At 41.2% G+C, this 26,812-nt stretch overlaps 1 protein-coding gene across 1 annotated transcript; it reads right to left on the minus strand.

Moving 5' to 3' along the window:
• Nucleotides 1–1,410: 1,410 nt before the first annotated feature.
• On the minus strand, nucleotides 1,411–21,486 carry slc7a5 (solute carrier family 7 member 5). The gene is made up of 11 exons (XM_040035401.1): nucleotides 21,331–21,486; nucleotides 19,263–21,217; nucleotides 17,550–17,675; nucleotides 10,951–11,056; nucleotides 10,589–10,633; nucleotides 10,365–10,488; nucleotides 9,341–9,444; nucleotides 9,086–9,182; nucleotides 8,537–8,686; nucleotides 5,057–5,234; nucleotides 1,411–3,315 (listed from the first exon to the last, which is right to left on the minus strand). Exons 2-11 carry the CDS (start codon nucleotides 19,855–19,857, stop codon nucleotides 3,260–3,262), a joined length of 1,581 nt encoding a protein of 526 aa, XP_039891335.1. The 5' UTR covers nucleotides 19,858–21,217; nucleotides 21,331–21,486; the 3' UTR covers nucleotides 1,411–3,259.
• Nucleotides 21,487–26,812: the final 5,326 nt, after the last annotated feature.

The raw sequence follows: 26,812 nt of genomic DNA on the forward strand, positions 1-26,812 counted from the left end.
CAGTCGTTAATGTTGCTTTTTAACCCCTCGTGCTCAAAACATGCCTTTCAGACTAGCTTTCAAAGTAAATGTAATTAATTCAACTAATTAAACGTCCAACATCCATTCAGCTGTAGTCTGCACACGGGGCCAAAAGCGGGGTGAAGGAATTTCCGACTTCTTGAAGATCTTTGACGGATGCTGGAGCACGTGAACATGGACCGGTCAAGAGTTTGAAAAGAAGCAGAGTGAAGCCTGAAGAGGCACTTTGCAGATATCCAACAAGCAGCAGGGAGACCAAACATGGCAGCCTCTTACTTCCCGCCCATCTACTCCTACCAAGCTGAATGAGAGGCTATTCAAGTGCTAAACAAAGGAAGCAAGCTTAAAGGTACAACCTGGATAAGGGGACCAGGAACCAGTGATTTGGTCTAAGAAAAATAACTTGATCAATAAACAGCATTACTATTATTAGTGAAGGGTTTAAAGATGTAGATCTTCTAAGGTTACATTTTAACCATGTTTGCCCCATGCTAGTCATCCACCACTTTGGTTGTTTTTTTTTCCATGGAAATATCAACAGGCTGGAGTTGCTCTTGTTTCCTCAAGAAAATAAAAAAAAATATCAAACTTTCTGTTGTTATGCTCGCCTTTTTTCAAAGTTTATACAGATGCTGGCAGTGTTACACCTGCTAACGTCAGGCACAGGAGGAAGCACGCTGATGTCTGTGTGGCTGGTTTGCACAAGTCCAGCATGGAAGCCCTCAGGTGCTGGCAATGGGATTTTATGATTGTGTCAGCGTTTCTCTAGTTAATGTTTTACTATGTTTCGGGAAATACATTTATTGTATTAAAATACAGTAAGGACCTAATGTAATTTTAATAACAACAAATCATGCAGCAAGCCCGCTGCACATGGTGTTTGATCTAAAACAAGGTGTTTGATCATGTAAACTGGAAATTTAAGGGTTAAATGCAGGGATGGGAAGTAATGAAGCACAAATAGTCCATGACTGTACTTAGGTAGAATTTTCGGGTATCTTTCCTTTACTTAAATATTTATTTATTTATTTTTATTTTTTTACTGTATGTGTACTTTATAGTCTTTATATTTTATCGGGGTTATGTTATATTAGAGTTGTAAAGTTGGCCGGAACGAGCAGAGGTGTGGCCTTGGTATGATGGCATTTAGCTATGGCTACAGAAGGAAGAAATGCTTTTAACTGTCAGCAGAAGTGGCAAATAGCAAACTACAAATACTTCATTACTGTACTTAAGTACAGATAACTAAAAATTATACTTAAGTAGCTTTTCCCCCCCTCTCTAAATTTTAACACTAATATCTGTACTTTATACTCCTTACAAATAAATTAATGCAAAGAAAGCTGAGAGGAGCAAACAATGTAAACCAAACAAAACAGAACACAAGACTGGAAAAAAACCTCAAGATTTATTTGACAAGCACTTTTCACAAAATGCCCTGTAAACAAATTAGAGCGACTAATAATACACATCAAAAGTTTGCTACAAATAAATAAAGTTCCTACAGTCGCATTTATGTTAGTTTCTCCATCAGCTCTGAGCGATGGCTGGAGTGTTAGAAGGCTCTAACTCTATAACATACACATCACTCCTCCTGGATCCACCGCTGCCATGGTAACCTGTACTTTTGGTCCTTTTTCCAGGAGGAGCGGGGTGGACACTAATAATGCAGCTCTAGTTTTCCATTTTTAATTTTTACTGTGCGTGAAATGCAAACAAAAGACGAGGATGAAAAATGAAAAACTAGCAGTTATATTGTGATGTGAAAACGTGCTCCATCTCTCAACGAACCCATTATAAAAATAAAAACATCAAACTTCCTCACTGACAGTCTGGGTATGACTAGGCAGGACTGTTGAAAAAAAAAAAAAAGGGGGAAAAGTTTGCATGGAATAATTTAGAGGGGAGCATTTAAGCTTCATATGTCTGTGCCCAGAAAAACAACTGTTCTGCAATCACACACACACACACACACACACACACACACACTACAGAAAAACAAACAAAACAAAACTGCATTGTTTCTGTCTTTCCACTCTAACCTCATGCTGTGAGTGTTACATGGCTTTACTGCAGCATGTAGTTGGAAACATTGCCTCAAACACTTTCAGCGCGATGGAGTAAAAGCAGCACTCTGGGAGCCAGGCTCAGTTATCCAACATATTGATCCCCACAGTTAACATCACTGACAACCCCACCCCTGCCCTAAAAAAATAAAAACACAAAAAGAACAGCAGAAAGGTTGCACATTTTGACCCACTTTTCAGAACATACTATTTCCCATGGGCACTTCTGTCAAGCTTAACCACATGAGGATTTTAAAGACACTTCAGACACAGAAGTCCTATGAGGAATCAGTAGACTGCACATTTTTTTATACTCAGAGAGAAATTTAAGTCGGGCTTTGGTTAGCCAGACAAACGAAACATACATTAGGTTTAATTTACTGCCCGTTGACCCGATATAAAACCACAGCAGCAGGCCTACATGTGAGAGGACGTCAGCACTCTGATCGTCTTTAAATATTTCAAAAAAGGAAAAAAAGCACAGCCTCTGTTCAGCTTTGTGCACAGACGCACAACATGCCAGGTCAAATAACCAACACTGAGAGGCAGACAGATGCTTACTGTCAAAAGCACAGCAGCACAGACAACAACACAACACTGAAATTGTAAAGACTGCAGGAGCAAAACGGAGTGTGTAGTGATATCCAGCAACAACTTCCTGAAGGGAAAAGTTGTTGTGTGTTTGTTTGTTTTTTGTTTATTTTGACAGCTGGTTCTGCATCATCGCCCACCTACGCTCACCTTCATCTGCAACGTAAAGGCACCGCTAAATACAACAGGTTTCTGGTGACAGCAGATTAGACGTATTCACAGAACAATTAGTGAAAATGTAAAAAAACCCAAAAATAAAACAAAAAAAAACCCAAAAAAAACAACAGTTCTTGTTTTATAAAAAGAAAAGAAGAAAAGAAACTACAAATTATTGACACTAAAAGGGTCAAATAACCCCAAAAGAATGACAATGGCTGTTTAACTTCAGATGTCTTCATCAAGTTCATATGAGGTGTGTGTGCGTGAGAGAGAGAGAGAGAGAGCGAGAGCGAGAGCGAGAGAGCGAGAGTGTGTGTGTGTGTGTGTGAGAAAAGCATTAACGGAGTTCAAACATCATCAGTTATGATATCTTAGCCCAATCTTCTTGGCCTTTTGGCTGAAGTAAAAGGGCAACTTGGTTTTTAGGACTGCTGAGGCACAACTTCCATGAACTTCTGACACAGAGCTGTGGTCGAGTCTGAAAAACAAACATTGGAGACGGTTAATCATCACTTCGCCTAAGTTTCCACCCAAACAGAGCTCAAATACAATGACTGCATCCCAAGTCCCATTTATCTGTCCTTAAAGGCCACAGAGGCATTCTTATTTCCACTCAGAAGAGCTATGAGTGAGGAAAACATGAGATCACCACTAATAAAAACCTTTAACAGGGACCTCCTTCAGATTTAGCAAACCGAGTCTAACCCTGAACCCTGAACCGGGTTTCAGGGGCCAGAACAGCTGAGGTCACCTGGAGTTAAACATTTAACTCAGCGATGAAAGAAAAAAAAAAAAAAAAACAACAAAAAAACAAACAAACTTGGATACAAATCAAGAGCAAAGTATTATATAGAACGGAGGACAATTTTAAAAAGTTTCAAGAAGAAAAACTTGTCATGTTTTTATTGAACCTAGCATTGAAACTTTTACGCAGAACTTGAGATAACACTGAATTTTCGCAGTAAAAATCAACTGAGCTTATATTAACCTTCTAGGACCTGCCGTCCACCTAAGTGGACATCACATTTTGGGTTATTTAGGCCTGATATCCACTTACAAAGACATTATACTGCTACTGTTCTATCAAAATTTTAAACAAATATTCTCATATGTGGCTCTTATTTTTCTTAAAAACAAAAATAAGGTTTAAAAAAAAAAAAAAAAAATCTGGAAATTCTTTGTTTTTACATTCATCGGGCCGCAATCCGATTGTTCAGTCTGACGTCACTAGCCGTGTCTGGGTCTAAACTCCGCTGCAGGTCCATATATCAAACGATGACTATGGCATTACTGAGAGTTGAAAAACTGTCTAAAGTCTTTCATCTTTAATAAAATGATCAGCGTTCTGCTCTACCAGGTGTAACAATTGAGTTTAACATCCAGCCATCCATGAAAACGGAATTTATGACATTTAACGGAGTTAGAAGTTAGCAGGGAGTTAGCTCGCTAGCTTCTATCTAAATACAATATAGCATGTCCTGACTGCGGGGTTTTGGAAACAAATTAAAACGTACAGCTCTGTTATCACTTCCAACATAAATGAAGACAGAAAACTAAACAGCAGTGACGTTTGTAGGATTACTGAAGTTGGGCTAGCTGGTATATAATGATGTGCTACGTGACCGCTAGCGACACAGCTATGTTAGCATAATATAAACAAGCTAACTTTTTTCCCCACTCGATAAAAGTTAACATGAGTGTTCTTGGTGGTCAGGAACAAATGTAATCGCATGGCAGGATGCTGTAAAAGGACCAAACTTCAGCCAGGAGAACAACTGAGATAATCCATCCATAATACGAGGTTAGTCATTCATATACTGCTGCATGGGCTGGGCTGTAGTTACATCCTAAGGTTTTAAAAACTGAGCTTAAATAAATGATTAGTGGTAATAAAAGCCAAGGGAGGTCAACAGGGATCACTGACTGTTTTAGGAGCTTTTTGAGATCAAATAGAAGAAAATACATAACATTAAACATGTTAACAACACAAAAGCCATATTAAATGCAGACTACTTTAGACCCGGAAGTAGGATTCGTCGCGTCATCACTGAACAACCGGATATGCCCAAATATCAAAGAGAAATTAAAAATGCATGCTGTGGAAGAGTTTGGGTCTTAGGAGGTTAATGCACAAATTAAAAGCGCACACAAAAACAGGTGGAATAAAATGCTCCAAGTAACATATTCATAGACAAGGGGGAGGAGTTTGTTTTACTTACGGATTCCATTTCGCAGCCACTTGGGTTTAGTCTGCCACCACACACCAATAAAATAGACGGGCAGTCCAGTGCCAATGATCCCAAAGCCAATGGCACACTCGACTGGAGTCTTCCAGAAGGAGACGATGATAAGGAAGAGGCAGGCTAACACAAAGCTCACTGGTAGCAGAATGTTCACCTGCAGGGAGAAGCACAAAAACTCATAACTGAGTGTTTGCTGAGAAATAACGCCGCTGTAAGCCACTTCTGCATTGGCTCAATGTTTTAGAGTCAGCGCGAAGTGACCCAAAACTACAGTTCCTCCATGAGCCACTTGAGGCAGGCTCGCAAAAGGAGTCAAAAGCTCCTAAAATACCCAAATTTGTAGCAGGAAAAAGAATATTTGCAATATGCTACAAAAAACAGTTATGACATAAACTGTTTTACAACGTATCCACCTGGATAACTGAGCTACGGGCGTGGCACCACTTAGCCAATATGTGTGTGTCTGCATTGCCCCTATGGCAGCTACAACATTAGCACTCCACCATTTCATCCACATAAGGTGGCAGCGGAAATGCTAACAAGGAAGGCTCAAAATCCAATCCTAAACCATTGAGGGACATCATGGTGGCTAAATCCATCATTTATACTCTATGCACAGAACCTACGGCCATCTTTTATATACAGTCTTTGTGATATCTAACCTGGCCAAGCTAGATGCAATAAGACAGGATGCTCCCTATTATGTATGCTAGATAAACTCATTTAACCACTAGTGTCAACTAATGGACTCTTCCATTAGCACCCTTCAGTTGTAAAAATCATCAGCCAAGTAAAATATCGAATCACTGCCACCCTCACAGCTCTGGTTAGCTGAGGTGATAAAATGGGATGCCAGGATGTGGCAGGTGGCACGATTCAATAAATTCTAAATCTTTCACAGATTTATGGGCTCAAAATGTGGTCATAAATATTTTGTATGTGTAAAAAAGATTTGTATGTGTAAAAAAGATTTGTTTGTATGTGCGTAAAAAAGATTTGTGTGTGGACTTAGAAAAAAAAAAAACCCCTGCTAGTTACAAGTACGGATTTTGACCCTATTTTTCTTCCTTTCATCTGATTGGTCAATGTCATGTCAATCACAAATGTAACAATCCAATCAGAGAACAGATGGGTTTGGCTGTCGGAGGGGCGCTTTTTTGAACTGCAGGTCCTTGAAGGGTGATACAGTTTGAAGCTGGAGGATCGCTATATAAATATCCGATAGCAGCTAGGTCCCCTAACTTTCAGCAGCTGTTGAAAGGATAAAGTTGTGGTATGTCAGTGGTTAGAAATACCATTATTACTTTAGGATTAGTTTAACACAAAGTCAGGGCTGACCCAGGACCATTGCTGTGAGTCACAGTGCGCAGCATAAAAGTCCTTTCACATCGGACGCAGGATGTGCTGCTAATGCTAACTGCTAACTAAAAGCAAAGGATCCAGAATTTGTTACGCTGGCTGCTGGGCTCTGTGGGTTTTTGCAGCAGCTCTACCTGTACTAGATGCACCTGCTCCTTGTCTTTTCTATCTCTGACTTTATGTCCTCTACAAGAGTTTGGTTTTTTTTTGCTGGTTCTTCAAATGTTCAATAAAAACATGTATGCTAATTCATAACGAAGAAAGCTTTGTAATGAAGACTGTCATTCCAAAACACTGCCCGCCCCCACCCCGCGGTCCGCAGCGCTGTTGAAAAGGCTGTGGAAGTCCCTGTATTAAACACGTAGACCTGTGACACAAAAATCACCAAACTCGGACGACCACAGACTGTTTTCCGTCGTGGTGATGAAGGAAAACGCTGGGTTGGCATGTAAAAGGGCATTTATTCCCTTCAAAGACCTGCAGTTAAAAAAAAAAGCGCCCCTCGACAGCCAAACCCATCTGTTCTCTGATTGGATTGTTACATTTGTGATTGACATGACATTGACCAATCAGATGAAAGGAAGAAAAATAGGGTCAAAATTCGTAGTTGTAACTTGCAGGGGTTTTTTTTCTAAGTCCACATACAAATCTTTTTTATGCACACACAAATCTTTTTTACGCACACACAAATCTTTTTTACGCACACACAAATCTTTTTTACGCACACACAAATCTTTTTTACAAGTACAAAATATTTATGACCACATTTTGAGCCCATACAGATTGTCCTTATAATCTATGGTGGCCCTGAGAGGCCAAATGCACTGCAACTTAAGAAAACACCAGTAAATAGAAAAAACACAGAAAAAGCTCACAAAACACAACAGAAGTGTAAACGGCTAATAGCAAACACGCATCTACAGTATCTTATGGATTATCCAAATAAAATTACCTGCATCTTTTGCTCCCTCACAACACATAAGCTGTGAATGCATCTCCCAGAAAAATTTAAACTGTTGTGTTTTGAAAGCTTTTGCAGTATTTTTACATTCGCTCATACTTTCTTAAGTTTAAGCTGCAGTGTATTTGACCTCCCAGCGCCACTGTAGTAATCCTTATTACCGGGTTATGTTTGATAGCGTCTGTGCTCAATAATCATATATGCGATGCACATGTGTTCAGATGCATTTGGCCACGTAGCATCAATGTGAGTGGACACTGTCAATAACTGAGCTGTTCTTAGGGCACAGTGTTGTATCTCTCCTACAAAAAGGAATAAATCTAACTGTGATTCTCCACTACTCTCATTGGCTGAACAGCAGGAATGTGACAGACAAAGAAAGGAGAAAGGAAAAGAGTGGGAGAGTGAAAGAGAGATGGAGGTCAGCAGGGACAGTGCCGCTCCTGTCCCAGCCACCCGCTTTCACACAGGACTGGACCAGTACATCCATTTGCCTCTTTCACTTTTCCGCCTCTGACCATCAAACACACACTCAAATTGTAACAAGGGTCCTCTGTGATGCGGAGAGTTCGGCGGTAGCGCTCTTCCTCTTACTCACACACACACACGTTTGTGTTTCCATCACCTCAGAGGACATCACGGAGATCGTGCAAACCTACCCAAACCATAGCTAACTTTCCAAATCTGGACCCTAATTGTGAAAGCTTTCAACCTCAAATGTAACATTCAAAGACTTTTTTTTGCTTTTCCCACACTGACTGTATAAACACATTCAGGTCCCCACAGCATGGGTAACACGAGTACACTGCATGCACACACACACACACACACACACACACACACACACACACAAGCACGCAGCCAGCCTCAGCACCAGCTGACTAGCATCCAGCTCCCCTCCTGTCTTTTAATCTGCGATCAGTATCTGTTCATCTGCACTGAATGGATCTTTGTCTGTCGCTTTACACAAAGAAGGAAGATTTCCTGCTGCCAAAGCCAACTTCAGTGGGAGTCAATGATGACAAAGACCAAGAGAAGATCCATTGTTTTGGCCTGCCTGACAGACTAGTTCTCTCCACCACCAGCCACATTTTTTGCTGAAAACCTCTTAAAAACAGTTCTCGAGGCTGACTCACCTTTATTGGTCGATCCAGCTCAGGCTTCTTATAGCGGAGCCACATCATTCCTATGATTGCCATGGCGATGCAGAGCCAGTTGAAGAAGCTGAAGAAGTTTATGACGGAGAAGATGTCGTTGGAGAAGGCGTAGAGCAGCGTCATTAAACACTGGACAGACGGAGAGAAATGGAACACATTAGCTCTCTAAGTCTGGTGACACTGCCTCCAAGTATGAGATTTTCTGCATGCAATTAAATAAAGTAACTCATTGAAGTTCAACTGAGCAGGTGTAAAAGTTGCTAGCATGTTGGTATGTTTTGATTCTCAGCTGTGTAAGAGAGCAGCAAAAAGTCTTTGTTTTCAGAAAAGTTCACCTTTGTCCTTTTATTCAAAATTAATTAAAAATATTCTGTAACTGTATATAATAACCTATTATGCAGTGAAGTGAAGTGAGATCCCACAAATTAAAATACTGAAAAGACACGCACACTATTATTTTAGCTATGGTTTCAGAAGATGTGTTCTCTTGCGTGCCAATAAAGTAAAGTTAAAAAACCAAAAACATACAGTGAATATAAGTGAGGGGAGTGGGGTCAGCAGAGTGGGGTGGATCATTGACAGCAGACTGGGCAGGTGACCCTCCCGAGAACCCACAAAGAATAACCTGAGATGAATAGAAAGACACAGATATGTGATTAATCGCTGTGAAAAGAAAGATGAAGAGGCTCTGAGTGTTTCTAATCTTGACTCTTAACACTTGCTAATTGTGTGTGTGTGCGCGAGTTGTTGTTTTTTTTAGCATGGTTGGTGTGAGAGTGTTACCTGGATGATGTGAACAGTGAGCCGTTGACTGATCCGAAGCAGGACAGGCCTACAAACACCGGGATGATCCACGCCATGGGACCCAGGTGGTAGTTACCAAAATCCTGTAGGCAACAACATCAGCAACATATATTCAGCATTCAGATCTTTGGACCTGTTATACCCCCCACCCAAATATACAGTGCTGTGCAAAAGCCTTGAGCCACTGCTAATTTCTTTAAGACAATTACAATCAAGACCGACTTCTTGGAAACTAAACATAAAATGGTCCCGGGCAGTAGTTTTCCAGACTTCCTGAAGGTGTCTTAAAGTTTTTCTTTGGATATTGGCTGCTTTAAAATACTGCTGTAAAACATGGTGGAGGCTCTGTCAAGGTTTGGGGTTACATTGCAGGCAGTGTTGGGCAATGGCTTCATTTTTTCAAATTGGCAATGATCCCAAACACTATGCAGTAAGCACACCTGGATAGAAAAACACACTATCACTCATGAACTGGCCTCCCCAGAGGCCGGGCTTCAACATTATTAAAGTAGTATGTGATCATCCTGATAAAGAATGGAACAAAAGCCAGTCAGCATCTAAAGAAGAGCTTCAAATGTCCTTGAAGAAGCCTGGAGAACTATTCCCTAAGACCACTTAAAGGAATTACAAGAAAATTTCCCTTCTGCTCCACAGGTGGTTTCGGATTGGCTTTAACTCAGGAGGTAGATTAGAGCAGGTTGTATACTAATCAGAAGGTTGCTGGTTCAGTCTACTCCAGTCTGCATGTCAAATATCCTTCGGAAAGACCCCAAGCTCCTCTCCGAAGCATCTATTGGAGTATGAATGTGTGTGAATGTTAGATAGGAAGCACTTAAAGCATACCAAATACAGACTTTCAAGCTTGTTAGAACGGTACAAACTCTGTTTTTGTCTTATATCTTTTAATAAATCACCGAACCAATTTCCCATTTTCCTAGCAAAATATAAAGAAATGAGGGATGGCTCAAGACTTTTGTACATTACTGCAGCTCAAAGCACTCACCACAGCCACAGCCTCTGAGTTAAGCATCTGATCGGGGGAGAGTGTGGTGAAATAGGCCAAGTTTGTTAGGACATACACTGCTGTCACTATCGGCAGGGAGATGATGATGGCTCGAGGAAGGTTTCTGAGGAAAACGTGCAACAACGGCAGGCTGATTACAACTGTGGACTTTTGACTACTCCACATGAATTTTAAAGGTAAAATCACAATTGTGATCAACTTACTTGTAAGGTTCAATCATCTCCTCTGTAACAAGATTCAAGTAGTTCCTGGAAACAAAAGAGACAACAAATAGGTGTTGAACAGTAAAAAAAAAAAAAAGCAATGAAGATGCACTGAACCTTTATTTTTCTGATATTTATTATTTAAAAGAAACATTAGTAATGTACAGTATGTTCAGTGTTATTTGTAATAGCCATTCATTGGACTTATCAGATGATATGTTACTGAAAAAATGCCCCAGCGTTTGACCCATTTTCACACCGTCTCCAAGCACTAGGTTTAACATTTGAATTGAGGGAAACTGGATACAGGCACACAGTGGACAGCAAACTAATTGCACAGCTAGGCTGATGTGTTAACTCACCAGCCACCGTAAGCAAACAGGCCACTGTAGAGTGCCAGGCCAATACTTCCAAACTCATATTTGGACCCCTTGAAGGAATTCTCTGGAAGAAGTCCGGCTGTATCACCTGGAGAAGACAAAAGGATTAGGATTTTATTTTTTATTTATTTATTTTTTAAAGCCCCAGTTCACCGTCTGCACTATTGGGCCACGGGCAGGTTGACCAGTCATTCTGGCACAATACATAAAACACTGACCAGTGAATCCACAAGCCAAAGAGCCTTTGAAAGGCAAAAGTCTAATATCATGCTTAAATCCACCCTACTATGCGGATCAGTGAAGGACTGCAGAATTACTGGAGTTAAGACCTGGCTGAGACAGTCAATAAGTGACCCAGACAGTGGCGAGGCTATGCGGGTTGACATAAGGCTCATGCAGCCTATAAAAGAGGCAGAGTTAAAAGACGAGGGAGAGGAGCAGGGGAAAGTCTGTGGTTAAGGATAGTTCAACTTTTTAACATTTGCGTTATTTCTAATTATCATAGCTCTATGGATCGTGCCCTCCATCCAATGGCATATGAGATGCTAACGCTGATATAAATGCAACTTGTTCCAGCAGACAGCATTTGTATTTCTCTTCAAATCCTGAGCCCTTATGGGGATTTATCACATTCTGATCACTGCCTCTTTTCCCAGTCCTTCAGGTTTCTGCTGGTTGTAGGGGATCTGTGTACAAATTCCTGCTCTCCACGACATGCATTCTCATTCTCAGACATGGCGACGGTTGCTAAACCAACAGCCCCCGGCAGTGTTGGTACTGGGGGGGTTAGCCCTGAGCCAATGTGCAGCGTGGGAAACGCCCGATTACTGTGCAGCCTGGTCCGACGGACAGCCTCATGCATTGCTCCACCTATGATGAGGCAGACAGATGTGTGGCCACAGTGTCAAGAGACCATGGCGCCCCCCCAGCTGACCATTCTCGCTGGCCAGCTGAGGGGGGGGGGGCTCACTTGTTAAACAAAATTAAACGGCTCTTTATGCTTAATAAGTCAGCACTGCCAATATTACAGGACATGGCAACAATTACATGTGCACACTTTGTCTGGTGTTAATATTCCCGTAGCTTTGATGCATTTAAACTGGACCTAGGTGACAACCTAAAACTTTGTTTTTTTTAAACAGCTAAAGTGAGAGGTTGTACCAATGCCCGTCTGAAGAAGAAGTTTGATTATTTTGAACTGTGAATCATGCAAAAATATCTATTGCAAGAATAAAAGTATGGACCATCTACATGATGGGTCCCCCTTAAGATGGATTGCTTTTAATATTTGGGACAGTTGTCGTCTGAGTTTGCCTTTAAATATTCTGCTGCATATTCCAGCATCAGTTAAACGTCACAAAGCAGCTTGCTCATGCTGGTTTGACATTTCTATGAAGAAGAATAGATTTTTTTTTTTTTTAAACCATGTGAGTAGCCACACATTGCACAAGTCATGTCATCCACCTCAGGCCTTATGTTGACCCGTGTCTCAACTCGACAGAATTCCTGTTAAACTCACAGCTTCTGATCAGGCTTAAAAATCTGTGGAACGACCAATTTGATAGCAACTTTTACAGATTCCTATGACAGCGAAGTCCGACTCATCACAGCTCCTTTTGTTTTTCCTTTTCTGATATGATATTTTTACGGGACTTCGTGACCTTTGATATTTAAAGGGGGAAAAAAACCCACAGAAACTTAATCTTTAAGAAAAGCAACCAAATTAAGGCACATTTCTGTTGGATCACTCATGCAAGCCATTTGTGTGAATGATCCAACAAAAAAGCAACCAAATAAGCCTCTTTTCATAGCTAGATGATGCGTTTTATTTGAACTGATTACACTTAGACCTCCTATTTTTAGGCATGCGTATGGTGAAACCTTTAAATGTTTGCCTAAAGTCAGAGTGGGGGACTTTCCTCACAGTTCTGTTTCTACCTCTCATCACATTCCACCATATCGGTCTGGGCACGCTGACCCACCACCAGCTGGTCTCATGATACAGGCACCAGACAGTGAAAGTGACACACACACACACACACACACATACACACACACACACACACACACAAAAAACCAAATATGCATGAACGACAGAGAACACACACACGCAGCCGATAACTTGCCAGCAACACCTGAATGAACTAAATTCCTGCCTTTTGTTCATTCTGTGTGTAGAATCAGGGCACAAAGCACAACTCTGACAATGCACTCAAAGACACCTCTTTAGTTTTTTGATAAGCACACTTTATTTCAAGTGCATATTAGTTCTCTCAGTCACACTCTTTACAACCACAAATATTGACAGGTCATGAAATGGCAAAAATCGGTCAAGGTCTTTAGCACGCAGCTATGACAATGGTTTTAATCCACTTATTTATTGTAAGAAATATTAACCTGCTTACCTTATAATCATTTACAGTCACTTCCTCACGCAAAGAGTTCTCTACATTTCAGTGAGGCCCAGTACCAATGCATGTTGTTAGTGGGCAGATCAAATTGGCACAGATGTCGTCAGCTGTAACCCCGAGTCTGATTCCAAATACAAGGCCTTTCTACTTGTCATTCCCCTGCGTTCTTTCCCTTCATTTCCTGGCTTTCTCAACAGCTCCCTGCTAATAAAGGCTTTTGTGCCTTTATTAGAAGCCGCTGTGGTGTAAGCTTTAAAGTTTCTCAGCTATTCTTGTTTCTTCACATCAATACAGTGAATAGGCTGGTTTTACATCAGAAAATATGTTTCTTGATGTGGTTCAGACTCACAGTTAGTGGTAGCACATGGATTAGTTATACTGTTTGAAATGAGATGAAGTATTTGTACATAGGTGGGAGGTAACCACCTGTGAATCAGGTATGGTAAACAGGCTTTCTAGCAAACACGCCTTTACTTTTTGGACACCTTGGGGCAGGGAGAGCCGTGCTGAAGTGTGACCCAGCAGTTTGTGAGCGGATGTGTTGAATAATTCCTGTTACAGTCAAGTAAATGAAGACGATGGGAGGGAGAACTTGTTCTTACAGATAGATGGTCAACCTTCTCTCTGTTTGCTTCTCTTACAAACAGTGTGGGCGGCAGTCAAACTAAGAAGGCGGAGGCTTTATTGAAGCTAATCAGATTGCACTGCCTTCTAATCTGACACTCCAGGCCTCATGAACAGGGCCCTATGTGTAAAGCTTCAGAGCCGTGCTTTAACAATTCCCATGCACTCACTAAATGCTTCAGAAAGCTAGAAATATTTGGAATTGTTGAATCTAAAGTGAACCCATTAGTGCATGAGGTGCTTTCGAGGCGCACTCAACCAGTCACGAGCCAGAGAGAGCTACAACAGAAAGAGGGATTATGCTTTCGTTTGTTGATATAATCACAGGCACATGCCTAGTCTTTCTAGAAGTCTATGTAATGTGAGACGTCCCAGGTAAACAGTTATTAGAAGCAGAGTGGTGATTGAAGATCTTAAAATTGATTCAGAGTAGACACCAAACCAGAAATGACACTTAGAAAAGGACTAGAATAACAAATTGGTAGAATCCGTCCTCGTGTTTCATTTACAAACCAAAACAGACACTAGATAGGTGAACTTAGCATTCAGCTTACAGGGAACGGATCAGGAAGGAAAGATGAATGAGGCCACAGAGTAAAAGCAGGTACAGCTCATGCTTGTTATTTACTTGAGAACACTTTGATGAAGTTTTCTCACACTACTGGGGGAAGAATTAATTTCAAAAGTATTAATGTAATTAACGGTATTGTGAGAGTAGAGCACAAAGGTCAGAGGCTGCTCCCTGCAGCTGCTGATGTTACAGATTCCACAGTTTGCTATGAATTCCCCACGTTACTGACACAAGGCTGACACAGGTTTTCTGACATGAACAAAAACAGCGAAAATTGATATTTTGGCAACTTTTATCAAATGTTGTGAGTCACTGCAACCTTTTTACCTTTGGATATTCAATATTGGATCCATACGGCATGATTTTGGTCGAGCACCTTAAATTAACAAACTGGGAAGTCACCTCAACTTTACAAAGATTTAACGAGTGCGGCACAGAACATCGGTGTATAAGTCGAAAATAGTGGCTTTAAAAGTCTGACAAGGAGACATGCATGCTGAACCAGACGCAGCTCGGGTTTAATCGACCGCCACTCAGGTGATCTCGGACCTATGATCGCCGACCTGTCATTTTACCCACTAAGCCTGTGCATCTGTGGCTCCAGTGCACCTCACAGCTCCAGCTGAACATGTTAAATTTATTCCAGTTTGGTTCTGATTAAGTAATCTTACCCCATAACAGGATACCCTTGCTAACTTACTTCTGTGTGCAACAGTTAGCTGAAGTTTTACACCAACAATTTGGCAGTAGCGGCAACTAATAAGGGATCAGAACATAAACAGTGGATTTGGATTTGATATGAAAACAAAAACAGCAGAGACTGGCTGGTGCTGCAGTGTGCTGTTAACGTAGTTTTAGATACACATTTATCACTAAAGAAACAGGCTGAAGTAAAGCCAGACTAAACCCGGTCTGCTTTCGGAGTTGTGTTTTGATGCATTTCCTTCATAATTTTTTAGCTTATTTCCTTTTTTTGTTGTTGCTATTTTGAATGTGGACACTTGTGCAACTGCATCAACTTTGCAATGCAGCTGCAGTTTTAAGTAAACCAGTACTGACACAAAATCTGCTGAATTTCAATACATCGATGGAATATAAGGTGTTAGTGTGTTTACACTGACGTCAGTGTTTCATACAGTGAAAATACACAGGTTATGTACAGAGTCTAGAGCCAAAATAAGCCCTGTGGTCAATCTCCTTATACTCAGATGTACCAGCTCATCCTCATTCAATACACAGTGCTTGCTGTATTCCCTTTTATTGCATTTCTTTCTTACTATTTCTGTCCAGGAGAGCTACTCTGATCTAATGCTAATGATCTAATGTACCCCCGTTTTCCATTTTCCTCCGTCTCTCTCAGAGGAATACGATGGACAACAGCTTCATTGCGTGCAGGAAGAAAGCCAGCCATGAGAGCACAGTTAGGAGCCAACACGGGCAGCAGATTGGGTACAAGCCTCCAGTCGCCTGGTAGAAGCTTTAACCTCACAAAAGAAGCAGAGGGGTCTTGTCAGCTTTGATATGTAGACCGTGGTAGTCAGTCTTGGCTGAGACTGCCAAACCCTCCCTCTAGAGGGCAGTTTGATCGCGTAAGCGCACTTCCTGTCTGATTAAAAGCACACTTTTCAGTGGTTTATAGTGAGCTGAGCACATGTTCGTACTTGTTCAAACAGAAGTTATTTGTGACTCAGACTTGTAACAGTCAATGAGCACACTCCCAAATGCGTCCTACATAAGAGCCATTATATGGTTTATCTGTCCTATCTTTACACAACGCTTCACCAGATCCTGTTGGTACTAATAAAATTCAGAAGTCACTCCATGAAATCAAATATCTACAAATCACGTGTGTGAGGATTTACTCGGGATGGGAACACAGCAGCTGAAAGAGAGGCGATCCAGACACAATTTAGGAGTCACAAGCGATGAAAGACATGAAAGCTTTATACGTCTGGGCCATCACGACTTTCTTTTTAACACAATTATCCTCACAGTCACAGTCAGTTTGCCGGTTTTAATCTTAGACTGACTTTGAGGAAAAAGGTACACGACAACACTTCTTCAAATCTCTTAGTGAAGGAGACACAGATCCATTAAGTTAAGTAATCTAATTTAAGGATCTCCCCCTTGAAACTGAGATTACCTGCTTACGTAAGGGTTGATTGTGCCAGCAGGCGAGCTACTGTGTCAATGGAATACACAGCTGGAGTAAACGCAGCTGAAACTTCCTGTTTTATGTCGCATGGCACACAAACTGGTCCGTCAACTTCCTCGACTGCTGATGCAATCACTCAACTCAAACTGTAAAGATTTTCTACACTGCCTAAATCATTTAAGGGAATCTAATAACAATATAAACGGAACATCAAAATCCACAGTTCATAAAATTCACATATTTTACCATTGAGGTTATTTACTGTTTAACTTTTGTAATGTGTGTCAGGCTCTTAAAGTAACCTTTTTATGCTTTTTAATTACTTTCTGATACACTGTCACGATGGTCTATCCTCTTATTAAACATGGACAATGTTTAATAAGAGCTAATGGATCAGTATGGTGTCACAGAGAGCAGAAATCCTTAATGTGGGCATCTCAGACGGCGAGCACGGAAGCCACACCCACCTGATGTTCAAACCTCCTGCTTTTTTAGGAACAGTCAGTGAAAAGGAGAGGGAGGAAAAACAGACTGAGTGGGTTCATCAAGCCTGAGTATATTAGAAAAAGAGTGCTTTGAACTATAAATCATGGAGATGCACAAGTCCAAATAGAAAAACTGTCAGCACGTGTCATTTGCATATTTGTGGCTACCTCAGCCCGTCTTCAGCCATGTTGGTCATTTACATTTTAACTTGTTAAAGGTGTGTCTGGAGGGATGGAGGGAAACGTTTATAAAGTGAGGGTTGGGCAAATAAAGCCGGCATAAGAGCAAAGAGGTGACATGTGCATTTGTGTATCTGTGTGCTTGTGCAAGGTACCTTGTCCAATCTTGACAAATCCGATGATGATGATGAGCGCGAGCGCTAGAAGCTTGGCTGCCGCGAAGAAGTCCTGCACTCTGGTGGCCGCCTTCACGCTGTAGCAGTTCACAAAGGTTAACAACACTGCGAACGAAAAGGAGGCAGAGAATAAGACCACAGAGTAAAAGAGGCCACTGACACATAAAGCTTACAGGTGTGTTACGCGTATAGGAAACCAATCTTGTAACCAGTCAAATTGCACAACTTTACCTTGTAATGTGTTTCTTCTGCTCCACTTGTGGGACCTAACAGTGAGTGTGTGTGATTGTACGTTCTGCTGTCAACATGACGCGAGCAGAGGAAGAAGTTACAGGGGTGACACATTTTAAGAGAATAAAGTCTTTCCTCCTGTACCCATCTGTCTTTTAAATGCCCATGTACCGGCTGGTGCCTACCCTATCCTCCATAAGCGCGCGCGCGCACACACACACACACACACACACACACACACACACACACACGCACACACACGCACACACACGCAAAGTTGCTGCAGTAGCCTGTTAGAAGTGATTAACTAAAGCAGCAGGCCTGTTCAAAGCTCCTAAATCAGGTCGGGGCCACAATAGAAAGACGAGACGGCACAATGAGGCTCTGTATTTGAGAGACCAGGACAAAGGAGAAGGAGGCCAAGTACAGTACAGGGGTAGACACACTTTGGCATCCAGACCCACAAACACACACTAATGGCTAATACTTGGGCATGTAGCGTACACGTATATTCACAAACCTGAAGGGAACAGAGACACGCTGATCTGAATTATACAGATTCCAGCAGCAGTCAAATTAAACAAAACCCGGCACTAAAATAGACTTTAGGAGCTATGAATGTGCAGCGACCCTGACCACCTCACCGTCACCTACATCACAGACACACACACACACACACACACCTCTAAACTTATGTTCAGGCTGCCATGAAGTCTTGAAAAGAAGAATGAAGTGATGAAACAGGTGAGAATCCTGAAATAATTGCTTTAAGACAAAATAAGGTGTAAAACAGCCCAGTGCACATAGAAAACTCTCTGCACATCCATCATAAATGTGTGGTTGTTTATTAACTTAGACATGCGACACGGAAAACTGATGATAAATTACTTGTTTTTAAACCGCACCACTAAAACTGGGGTTAAATCATCTATCGGTGTATATTTGCTTGCATTTGATTTAATAAAACCAACTTACATTAAGTTATCATATCTAAGCTTTAAGAAATTAAAATGAAGGCATTTATTTTGAAATCTTTGCTGCTTCTCACGTCACTGAAAATATTATTTATGATAAACACCAGGAATTATTTCAAAGCAATCAATTGGGTTATTTTTAAGACCTATAACCTGTGAGCAACCTACATCATCCCGGCAGCTGATGTAATATCGCCGCATTTTTTTTTCACTACTACACGCGCGCGTGTGCGAGTGCTGATGGTATCGCACGCGCTCCATAGGATGAGGCTTTATATATTGTGTGTGTGAGCAAAGTCGTTCATTATTATCTCAGGAGGTGCCCACGAGGTGCCCACGAGGCACAGGTGTTTTTATAGTATATATATATATATATATACAGGAAGTGCAACCACAACCGCCTGCATAGGGACTCTCTCTCTCTCTCACACACACACACACACTAAAGTTGCATCATCTCGGCCGGTGCCTGAGCTCCGATACTCACTGATGCAGAGGCAGGCCACTAGCTTGGCCCCCGTCTCCGGCACCAAGCACACGGGGAACAGCGGCTTCAGGAGGTAGGTGGCGAAGACGTAGGCGACGATATACTGGGAGGACGGCCGGATGATAAGCAGCTCGATCCAGAGTTTGAGGAATGCCAGCAGGGAGCCGTACACTTCCAAGATGTAGGCATAGTCGCCGCCGGACTTGGTGATGGTGGTCCCCAGCTCCGCGTAGCAGAGGGCGCCCACTGTGGAGAAGACCCCGCACACCGCCCACACTATGAGGGACAAACCCACAGAGCCAGCCTCCCTCACTACGCCTGTCGGCGTGACGAAGATACCCGAGCCGATGATGGTGCCCACGATGATGGCCACGCCGTTCAACAGCGTGATGGTCCTCTTCAGGGCGACCCCTTCCTCCGCTCCGTCTCCTGCTGTGACGTTGCCGGGGCTGCTGAGGTCGCTTCCCGGTCCTCCATCCTGACCGAAGCCCCCCCTATCACTGCCGCTACCCGGGGACAGCATCCTCTCAGTGACCTGCTTATCCTCCTCTCTGTCCACGGACGAGTTGGAGTTTCTCTTCTTCAGCCCTGACATCGCTGGCTGAGCTGGTTCCTCTTCTGTCTGCAGCACAAAGCTTCCCGTCTCGCCCCCCTCTGTCGTCAGTCTGATGTGCCGGTCGCTCTGATGCTCAGGCCGGCCTCAGCCACGAGGAGTCCACGGCGTGTCTGTTGTGTGACTCAGAGCGGCGTGCTTTCTCTGCTCTACTCTCTGAACGAATAAAAGAATCGTGGAAATTACGACGTCTCTTACGTCAGAGCCTATCCTCCATAAAGCCCTCCTTTATTCTTTACACCCCCTAGTGTCGGAAATCTGCTACTGCTCCGCTGTACCCCCGAAGCCCACACAGCACCCGTGGCTTTCAGGGACCAGATCACAGAGAAATCATGGGACACGGCCACCCCCGGGTAACTGTTCTGCGTGAAAGCAACACAACCAGTTTAAGGAGACACTAGAATATGTTAGTGAGGGCATTTTTGTTAACTGTATTTTCACAAGTTTTACAGCATTTCTTCTAGATGAAGGTTTCCACCACCCAGGGGCGGATTTAGAGGGGTGGCATTGGGTGGCATGTGCCACCCTGAAATGATCTCTTGCCACCCCTAGTGTCACCCTAGTTTTTCATATGACATTGTTGTTTATTAAGACAGGTTTAAGATAAGGTAGTATTAACACTTTGAAGGTGGAATGATGGTGAGTGTTATTAACACACTGTAACCTGCATCTCCAAAACGCATGACCGGCATGTGAATAAGCTGACATAGCAACAAGCTGCAGTCACGCAGAGTCTCTTTTTCAGCTTGTGTTGAAAGTTTGGACTTCAAACACAGCTAATTGTGCTGAGAGTGATGAAGCTAGTTATAAAATATTCCAAGGATCTTTTCCTTTTTTAAAATATTATTTCGCATTATGTTCTGTAAAAAAGGGGGGTATACTTTTTCACACTGGGTCATTTTGGACCTAACATATTTGCCACTACTGTTAAGTATGTGATGAATACCTCAGTCAGGCTCTAGTTTTTGCCTCTTTCTTGCCTTCTTAGTCTCTGTGTTGTTGTTTAGTGTCTTGTTGATACTTTGCAATAGGATATGTTAATCTCAATTTCAAAGAAATTGAAATTTTTTGAAATTGGGCCTGGGCCTGTCCTTAGTGGGCACTTTTATTAACCATGTATCCCCACAGTGCACACACTACATAAAACAAGAAAGTCTAGTGCACCACAGTAGTAAAAACTCATACTTACTTTCCAGAATGCACAGAAACCAGTTGCACTGGTTTTATGGTCTTGTACTCTGAGAGAAAATAACACAAGTGGAGTTGGTCCCACTGGAATGAGGAAATGTTGTGCAATTTACAGACATAGTCATAGACCTGTCTTGCTAGATTTTCACTTTGCCTGAGGATGAGAAACATCATGAGTATAGAATTTCCATCAACAGAAGCCAGTTTCTATCTCTGTAAGCATCTAGATGTAAGGGAATACCAGCGTGTTGACAAGCAGTACTCAACTCTTTTTTTCTTTTGTTAGTGCCATCAGTGGCTGTTTGAAGCAAGAGTGAATCAGGTCAGATGTGCATGGTCCAGAGGTCATACAATAGATTTGCCTCCATTTTCACTGTTTGCTTTCCAAACAGACCAGTTAGGACTCTGTGAATGTTTACAATACATACACAGGTTCATTTGGGGAACACAGTGTACAACATCATTAAAAAAAACACAGCTGAATCCTCTTCAACACCATTGTGTTCATTCAGTTTGTCACGTGGTTTGTGCTCTAAAATATGAGCGGCATATCCTGAGAAGTAGATGCAAAACAAGCTAAGCGCCTGTTAAATGCCCCACATATTTACTAGGAAGAAAAGGGTAATTAGTCCGTCAACAAAGGGAGAAGCATCAGGGCAAGGCATGAAATTGTGCCAAGTTTTTTATCTTTTTACACTGATGAGTTGGAGTGTTGTTTCAAGGTTGGTTGCATAGCAGGGTCAAGGAAACTGAAGTCAGTCTACGGGATAACTGTATAAGTGCTGGGAGTAGATCCAGGATGGGCAACACCGCCATTGAAATCTGACTCTGACAGCAGATGACTGTCATATATACTGAGGTTAAACAAAATACACAACTGTGTTTTTGTGATACACACAGACACACAAACACAGACAGACAATTTCCTGTGTTTAGAGCAGGTAAACACACTCAAAATTGAATGATCACATCCACCCTAAAGGTGCACTTGTATATTTGTCTCAGTCGATCTGCTCAAAGCCTGCAGAATGCCATATCATAGATGCACCTTAATCCGTGTCTGCTCTGTCTGTCTCAGTTACCCTGCAGAACAGTTACCAAGACCCCCAAGAGACCTGGGAACAAGTGTAGCAGAATTTTATGGTCATTGTAGGAGGCTGATGTTCAGCTGACAGACCTCTGAAGTGGTGGATGCTTTAAAAATAAAATAAACAGTATATTAAAGATGGACAAATTGATAAAAAATGACTTAAACATCCATTCTTTCTAACACCTTCAGGAAACAGTTTACAGTCTCAATCATTAGTTTCACATTTAACTGAGTATAAAATTATGCTTTTAAAACAGACTTGATTCTGTTCATCTGGACATAGCGTTTTCAGTGGGAGAAACAATTTGTCACTCATCCAAGTGACTTCTTCAGTCTAGAGACCGAAGATTGCCATTTCCCTTTCAGACGTTGTGTATTTCCCACAGGTTTCCATTTACATCCTACCGACTAATATATTATGAATAATGTCTGAGAATGAATTTAGAGGTTATTTATTCATGTTGAAATTCTTCACATAGCACAGAATTGGTTTACAGTGCTGACTCTGCATTACAATTATGAAAACACATTCCCACAACTGTCCCAGACAGAAATTTCACCGCCCACTTCAAAGGAGCGAAAGGATTTTTTTGTCTAGGAACATAAAGTTGTCCCTTCAAGAGGGAGTACAGCACTGATGGGAAAAGGTTTGGGAAGCGAAGACGTGACAGAGCGCTGTGGGCGAGTGCCTGTTCGGCAGCTGTTTCCTGTTCCTTTTCAAAGGAATCTGAGGGTAGGCTGACCAATGAAATAATCAAATACACAATAAAATATACAGTCAAAGTCAGGACTGTTCAGTGCTTCCCATCATTCTCAGTGATACTTTCTTGCAAACCTGTGAGATATAGCAGTAGAAGTGGCATTTAATACACCTTCCTTGCTGTTGAAATGGTAGGTCACAGTTTTGCTGTATTAAGATTCAAATGACTTTTACATAATGCTTTTTCTTTGAACTGGGCACTTTAAACATGCATTAATCAACACTTGACTTTTACAACTGATCCTGTGAGATATGAAATTAGTCAACAGTAATCATGAGGCCTAAGAGAATAATTAACCAACTCAACAGTGGGAGCCAAATTGTTCTCAGCAGAAGGAGGTGGATGGTTTTAGTTCGAAAAATTTTGTGGAAAAGCAAATCCATGCTAAACAGAAAGATTAGAGTTTAAGTTGTGAACATGTATACTTTGAGACTATAAACTTCTCTGAGTCTGCAAGGTGTTAGGTCAAAATTTAGCTTGTTCTTAAACGTGTGCAGCAAACAGAAACTTTCAGCGGTAAAAAAAAAAAAAAAAGACGCTTCCCCTCTGGTAATTCAGGTAACCAGACTAGACTTCTTGAACATATTTTCTCTAGTGTGCCCTTTGGAACATTTTTAAATAAAATTATTTGACAAACACCATTACTTAAGTTCATAGAGAAATTCTGCTAGTGCCTTGGTAACCATGCTAGCAAATATTTTTAGTTAATGTTAGCAAGCATTAGCATTAAATGTTAAACAAGAAAACTTAAGCTGAAGTTATCCTGTTTAAATGTGGTCATTCTGTCTTCAAAAAGTCAGGACAGTGATACCCATCTATTCGAAAGCTAATCCTATCCTGTCCACCAGAGAGCTGCAGTTTTTTTATAGAAAAAACTAGAACTGTTAAATTAGCTAATGGCACTCGTTAGCCTGTTGTTAAAGTTAGCTATTTTCACAAATAAAATAAAAAAAGTAAAAAAAAAAAAATATATATAAAGAATAAACACAAAGTATTAAAGAATGAAAGAAATATAACGAAATAGAGTTGTTTTACCTGTTTAGCTGATATCAGTATATCTACTAATAAAGACAAACTAAATCATTCATCACTGTATGGCTCAATCCCACTAAAGTAAAAAAAAAATAGACATTAACGTCCTTGAAGCTAAGAAAAATCTGTGGTTGCCTGATGATTTAATTAATTAATATTTTTGTGTCCATTTGCAAGTAGTTGCAGCAACCAACTGTTGTCCAGAGATTCACCTTGCAACACCCTCAACCTCTAGCCAACCACTTTAAGCTCAAGTTGACTGCACAGGTTACCTGATGGGTGGTAACTTGTCTCGAGATAATCCTTGACTGACTCAGACAAGCTGCCAATGGTTTGCAAATAATTGCCAACATGGTGCAATCAACCCGAGTCAGTCTGCGCTAATGAGTCCAACTCATCTGCTTTGTGCAATGGGGGATTTGACTCAGCTGGTTGCCACCTCGTATATTGTGGTTGTATTCCTACATAAAAGCAAAATTGCCTGAATATTGAGCACATATGTCATGTTGTTAAATTGCCATCATGCAGCAACTACGTTGCTATATGTAGAAGAATTTATTTTCAAATCTGTGAGTTTTGGCTTCACTTAAGAAGTTTGAATTTCTGTGTATGTGGACAACAAAATATTTGCAATTTTCCAGATTTATTTCAATTTATTGCTGTATTATCACAAACAGATTCGAAAAATATGCTGAAAAAACAACATTTTGGATACATGTGACATCTGGAGTTGGTGACGTACTAAAGAAGTTATAAGGGACCAAAAACCACCAATCCATACTTTGAGGTGAAAATGTTACTTATTTAGTTACATATAGTAAATTATTGTACTTTAAAAAAACAAAAAAACAAAACAACCTGTCGTAGCAGATGACTGACTCTCCCTGAGCCTGGTTCTTCTGAAGGCTTCTTCCTGTTAAAAGGGCGTTTTTAATTTTCGTGGTCAACACCCTGAAATTCAAAGGGGCTTGTTTGATTGTTGGGTTTTTTTTCTGTATTATTATAGGGTGTTTCCCTTAAATATAAAGCACCTTAATCGACTGTTGTTGTGATTTGGCACTATATGAATAAAACGGAAATTTTAAAAATTTTATCATTTTGTCCGGAATTGCACATTCAGTGCAGTTTCTATGTGACATAAAAGAAGTTTCAAGTTTCATTGTCATGTACAGATAACAGTGTAGCCACATTTATCCATAATGAAATTCTTTGGCTTGTGCTCCTCAGCTTTACATGAGCATTTAGAGAGTGTGCATTTATATTGAGAAGAAAATAACAGAAAACAGCAGTGGTAGTAATATAATAATAATAATAACAACAATAACAACAATAAAAAGGAGAGGAAAGAGTATTAAATATTAGAGAATTTAGTTGATATTTACATTTAAGACAAGTTGGTATTTAATAAAGTACCAAAACCCAACAAACCAGTTTAGACTGCATTCAGAACCAAACAGGAATCCCACTGACTGAAGCCCTTTGTCTCAAATATCTGAAAAACTAAACAGGCACATCAGAGAGGCTGAAGAGGACACAGGAGAGTCAAGCAGGAGGAAGATGAGGAGGAAGAGCAGCTGGCCTGGAGTTCAGAGGAAGAAAGGGGCTCTGGATGCAGGTTCCTGTTTATATCTGTGTCTTTAAGTAGAGGGGATTGTGGCTTGTTGACCTAAAACAATTCCCCTCGAGCAAAGATGAAGACGAGGTCTCGTCTTTGTTTCATCTCCCATCTTCACTGACGGCCATTAAACAAGTCACTATGGTGCAAACCAAACCTGCCTTTGTTACAAGTTTCATTTAAAACTATCTCAGAGTGGACGGCAAAAGAGGCATTTTTAAAAGTTGATGAATATTTTAAGACAGCGTCTCACCTGTTTAATGCTTCTTCCTGTTTCTTGATTCGGGGCATTTCTTTCATTAGAGAATCCCAAAAAACACAGAACTAACCACAATGTTGAATGTACAACCCACTATGAGAAATTCAAAACTACCTTGTCGTCACATCGTGTCAAAGTGGACTACAAATGCAAGATTGTGGAAGCTGGTTCTGTCTGAGTTTTCTGATATTGTAAGTTCAGCATGCCCTGTTATCCTCTACACACACACATATATATATATATATCCTGTATATAATCGTTGTTGTATATGCTTTGAAGTCTAAAATTAGTCACATTCATTGAGCAGGTTTGAAATCTTTTGGTCATTCATCCACTTCAAAGACACATGCACGCTTATAGTACACACACGCAAACACACGCATACATATTGTACAGTTCAAAGCAGAGGGGTGTCCAGTCAGTCTGTCCACATTCATACAATCGTGGGAAGCCTGCAGACAGTAAACACAATAAACACCCCCAGAGGTCGCCTTCAATCGCCTCTCCTTAGGCTCAACTCAGGTGGAGAAGCTGAGCACACCCTCCCACGGTAGCCGTGTAGAAAAGAGGATAAACAATCCATCCTCAGGACCCCAGGCGACTGGGTGGGGGCCAGCAAACATCCCCTCTCTGTCAGGAGGGTTTCAAAGGCAGCTTGAGGCAGTTAGAAGTGGTTTTCATTTCTCAAACATGTTTCTGCCCTGGTTCCTCAGTGTTTTAGGAAAGAGGTGTGTTTTTAAGGAACAATGGGGGTTGTTTAAATTTGCTGAAAAGACTGGAGCTGTAAATACAAAGAGTCTCCAGTTTCCAGAGACGTTTCTTCCTAATGCACTGAATGAAATCACTTTTCTTCTTTTGGTTTTGATAAGTTGACAAGTTGTGAAATACATCTACTCATAGCAAAATAAGACTCAGATCAAAGTTTTTTGTTTTTGTGAGTTTATTTGGTCTCATTCTTATCCAGCTTGTTTCATTGCTGTTTCAATAGGTGT

Source organism: Simochromis diagramma, unplaced genomic scaffold (genome assembly GCF_900408965.1).
Source record: "Simochromis diagramma unplaced genomic scaffold, fSimDia1.1 OVJJ01000333.1, whole genome shotgun sequence".
Lineage (NCBI taxonomy): Eukaryota > Metazoa > Chordata > Actinopteri > Cichliformes > Cichlidae > Simochromis > Simochromis diagramma.